We start from the raw sequence: 4,792 nt of genomic DNA on the forward strand, positions 1-4,792 counted from the left end.
CCTGGGCAGCAAGCAGTCTGGGGTCACAGGTCCCGGATCCCAAACCCGCGGAGGGTTCTCTCTCCCTCCTGCCCTCACACCAACTCTGGTCATTCCCCTTCTCACCACCAGACCACTAGGTGGCGCTGCAAATACCAGAATCCACACTGGCAGAGCAAACCTGGATCTCCAAGTTCCCCCATCCCAGCCCATCCGGGAACCCTCACTGCCAGGGACTGACTACTCGGGAGACTTCTTGGATTTTCCTTTTGATTCAATCAAATATTTAATAAATAGAAAGTGTATTACTTATAAATCACACACACACAAAACCTGGCTGGACGTGGTGGCGTACCTCTGCAGTTCCAGCTACTTGGAAGGCTGAGGCAGAAGGCTCGCCTAAGTCCAGCAGGTGGAGGCTGCGGTGGCTGTGAGCGTGCCACTGCACTCCGGCCTGGGCGATAAGAGTGAGACTCCAACTCAAAACAAAGTGTATTATATATGTATACATTATAAAGCGTAATAAATGCATTCTTTGTGTCTGGTTCCTTCTCTCCTCTAGGTCTGTGCTACCCAAAAGAAATCAGGGGAACTACATTTTTTTATTTGAAGTTTCTATTAGGCACATTTTTAAAAGTAAAAGGAAATAGATGAAATTAATTTTAATGTTTTCTTTAGCCCAATATATCAAAACTATTATCATTTCGACATGTAATCGATGTAAAAAGTATTAGCACGATATTTACATTCTTTTCTTTTTTTTTGAGTTGGAGTCTCACTCCGTCTCCCAGGCTGGAGTGCAGTGGCATGCTCACGGCCACGCCAGTGTGGGACCTGCTGGGATCCGGCAATTCTTCGCCTCAGCTTTCCAAGGAGCTGGAAAGCGCTACCACGCCCAGCTAGTTTTTTATTTATTGCAGAGATGAGGGCTCACCTAGTTGCCCGGGCTGGTCTCAAACCCGTGGGCTCAGGCAATCCACTCACCTAGGCCTCCCAAAGTGCTGGGATTATGGGCTAAGCAGCCGAGCCCAGCCTTCTTTTCCTTTTTTGGACCAAGTCTTCAAAATCTCATGAGTTTTTTTTTTTTTTTTTTGAGTTGCAGTCTCACTCTGTCGCCCAGACTGGAGTGCAGTGGCCACTCCTGGCCACCGCAGCCTTGCCTGCTGGGCTCCGGCGATCCTTCCGCCTCAGCCTTCCAAGTAGCTGGAACTACAGGTGTGCACTACCATGCCCAGCTAATTTTTTGATTTTTATTGTAGAAATGAGGGCTCACCTAGTTGCCCAGGCTGGTTTTAAACCCATCAGCTCAGGCAATCCTCTCGCCTTGGCCTCCCAAAGTGCTGGGATTACAGGCTGAGCCACCAAGCCTGGCTCTCATGTGAGTTTTACAGCTCACCTCTGTTTGGACGAGCCACCTTTCAAGTGCTCAGCAGCCACATGTAGTTAGAGGACTGAATTGGGTGAGGCAGCTGTAGACCCTGCAGAGGGCCTGAGTCCCTCCACCTGAGGGTCAGCTCGCAGGCTGTGATACAGAATCCTGTCTAGCTGAATACTGACTCAGAGTTTCCAGGACTCAGGGACTCAACGTGCAACGCTCTGAAGGTGCTTTCTTACTTATAAAGTTGTTAACATATTTCATAACTCCTGGGCAGGAGAGCCCAGCTCACTCCCAGCTCCGCACCTGGCCTCCCTGAGGAATGAGAGGAGGAGGAGGCATCCCCCACTCCCAGGCCTGCATTTTGCAAGTGACAATGGGTTTCCTTTATTGAGCAAAACTTCTTAATATGGTCAAGTTTATGAAACCTGAAAATTTGTCCCCAAGCCACAAGCATTTTCAAAACATATTTGTCTCCAGGTGTCCCTTTAGCCTCCGAGACCCCCCTTGGGCTGGCCCTGCACGTGACCCTTCTCTGCTGTTCGCCTTCCTTCCTTCTGGCAAGTTCTCTCTCTGCCTGGCCACACACCCTCCCCCACCTGCCAGCCCTGCCCTTGCTGGAAGCAGCATTTCAAAGCCAGCTTGATACAAAACCCAAAGCCATCTCTCCCCACTAACATGGTTGATTTTGCTCCTAACTACTCCAGGACCTGGATCAGAAACTGATAATCTGTTTGAGATACAGTTTGAGATGAGTGTCTCTTTCCATTTCTGGGCCTCTGTTTCTAACGTGTCATATCAACAGATTTGAACTCCACAACCTCTGAAGCCCTTCCTGTCTCTCACTTCCCACCCCACATCATGCATGATCCTAAGATTTCCAACTATTTCACACATCCCCTTCCAGCCCTCCACCATCCCCCGTGGTTCCAGGTCACCTTTGTAAAACAATATAAGGAGAGGTGTCAGGGATGGAGGGAGAAGAGATGCAGAGAATAGAGAGGGAGGCAGAAACAGGAGGGAGACACAAAGACAGAAAATCCGGGGGATAGAACACAAGGCCCTTCAGAGCTGACATCTGCCCTGAGCAGCTCCTGAATGAGAGAATTTTTGCCTGCCTGCTCTTTCCGGCACCAGATGGAGCCCAACCCCTCCCCCTTATACTCTGCACTCCCGCTTCCCCCTTGGGGATCCACTTAGAAGCCAATTGATGGGCCCCATTGGTCCAGGTAGAATCCTCTGGGGGCCACACTGGTGCTCATGTCTCCCCTTCCTTCCTGGAGTCAGGAACCAGGCTTTGTTCCTTAGACCTTAGAGCCTGGTGGTCAGGGCGGGGGGATGGTATAGGTGGGCTCAGGGCCCAGCATTTTCTTACAGATAGGAGAAAGCCCACATCTGAGTTATGGAAGAAAACCAGAGGACTCAGTTCCCAGAAGAAGACACACTGCTTTGTGCCCCACTTTGTCTTTTTCCCCTTCCAGAGCCCCCCAGCCCACAGGAGCAGGTCCCGGAACTGCAATGGAAGCCAGACGCCAACCCAAGTCCCTCTGGGCTGGGCAGGGCAGGGCAGGATAGAGCTGGGCTGGGCTGGGGCAGAGGCAGAATACTGCTGGGTGGTTCTCTGGGGAGAGGGGAATTGAAAAGGAAAAGCATCGCCAAGGAGGGCAGAGAGGGAGGGAGGCTGTGTGGTGTGCACTCGCACACCAGGCGCGCACGCGCGCGCATACACACACACACGCGCACACACACACACACACACACGCACACACACACACACACAGCCTCCTGACTTTGTCTCAGCCTCTCTGGGAAGAGGAGCACTCTCTATGCTCTCTGAGCTTTCTCTTGCTTCCCTGCCAGTCGGTACTGTCAGCAGCTCCAGCAAAGTTGGCCTCAAACTTGAGCGCAGCTGAAGGCTCCAGCTTCTTCCTGGGAGCTCCGCGGGGGCAGCAGGCAGTCCTCACCTCTGAACTCAGCTGACCTTGAGAAGCCTGCTGACCCCTCCAGCACCCAGCTGGCTCTCAGCACCCCAGGAGACGCTTCTGTCCCTAACCTGGGGCCTTCAGTCTGGGCTGGGTAATGGTGCGCTGAGGTTCCTCCCAAGCCCCTCGCCCAAGCCTGGAGCTGGAGCAGCACAAGACCGAAGCCAGCATGGCCAACCTTGTGCAGCCTCAGTTTCCTCCAGTACAGGAGTCGGGCTCCATCTCACCCCTGGACCTGCCAGAGATGGAGAAGCTCCTCACCAAGGCAGAGGACAAAGGCGACAAGCCCCTGAGTCTATCCAAGTCCCTTTCGGGGGCTCTGGATCTGGAGCAGAATGGTCACAGCCTGCCCTTCAAGGTGATCTCCGAGGGCCACCTGGAGGCCCCACTGCCCCGGTCCCCCTCCCGGGCCAGCTCGAGGCGGGCATCCTCCATCGCCACCACCTCCTATGCCCAGGACCAAGAAGTCCCCAAAGATTACCTCATCCTCGCCATCGCCTCTTGCTTCTGCCCCGTCTGGCCCCTGAATCTCATCCCCCTCATCTTTTCCATCATGGTAAGTGCTGCTCTTTGTGCCAGAGGCAGGGCTGGGCCCAGGGGTTGGCAGGTGTGTCCCCAGGAAGGCACCAAACAAGCTGCCTGGGGTGTGAAGACAGTAGTGCGTGGGGGGCTAGGGGGAAGACTCCCTGCCTCAGGTGTCCTCCTCCTTCCCCTTGGAGAGGGCCAAGGCCAGGAGGGCTTCTGTTTGCCCTCTTCCTTCACTTCTGCTTCTGGGCATCACAGCACCTATTACTGCTGGGGACACGGACTCAGGAGCTTCCTGGAGTTAAACCCTGCAGGGCAGAAATAGAGCCAAGTTGGGGATCTTGGAGGAGCATCATTCCTGAATGGGGCTGTGCATCAGCAGAGGGTACAGGTAGAAGTGGGGGGTGGGGTCCCAGGGTCCCGTGTTCCAGGCCTCCAGGATCACCTGGGCATTCTCTCCGCCTTTGCCAACTCTGGCTTCCAAGAGATGGCAGTGGCTTCCCTGCTGTACACTGAGGGCTCCGGGCACTGTTCCCCCCAGGCGCACACGAGGAGCGAGAGTTTGCAGGTCACTCCACAGGAGGGGCCGAGTTCCTCCTGGAGTGCTTGGGACCTCGGTGGTTGCACTGATTTCAGCAGCTGTCTTCAGGGCAGGGGAGATCTGGGTCACGGGTGAAACATTTGAGTCAGAGGTAATAGTCAGCCTTGCCAGGGAGAGATGTGTGGCCCAGTCTTTACTTCTGTGGGGTTGTGAGTGAATTGTCTTAGATTATCCCTGACTCAGGCCATTTGGGTAGAACTACTTATAGAGAATCTTGTAGAAAATGTTGGTAGATCTTGGTAGGTAAGTGACTTTTGAAGTCTAGGAAGAAGAGAGAAAGAAAGAGAGGGAAAGAGAAAGAGAGAGAGAGAGAGAGAGAGAGAAAGGGGG

General features: G+C 53.7%; 1 protein-coding gene across 1 annotated transcript in view; it reads left to right on the forward strand.

Annotated features, from left to right (window-relative positions):
* Positions 1-3,505: 3,505 nt before the first annotated feature.
* Positions 3,506-4,792, forward strand: part of TUSC5 (tumor suppressor candidate 5) — a 17,372-nt gene continuing 16,085 nt past the window's right edge. Inside the window, exon 1 of the mRNA XM_021711359.1 lies at positions 3,506-3,892. Within this exon, the coding sequence (XP_021567034.1) occupies positions 3,506-3,892 (387 nt within the window). The remainder of the gene's footprint in view (positions 3,893-4,792) is intronic.

Source organism: Carlito syrichta, unplaced genomic scaffold (assembly GCF_000164805.1).
Source record: "Carlito syrichta isolate Samal-C Ts95f unplaced genomic scaffold, Tarsius_syrichta-2.0.1 Scaffold302085, whole genome shotgun sequence".
NCBI classification, from domain to species: domain Eukaryota; kingdom Metazoa; phylum Chordata; class Mammalia; order Primates; family Tarsiidae; genus Carlito; species Carlito syrichta.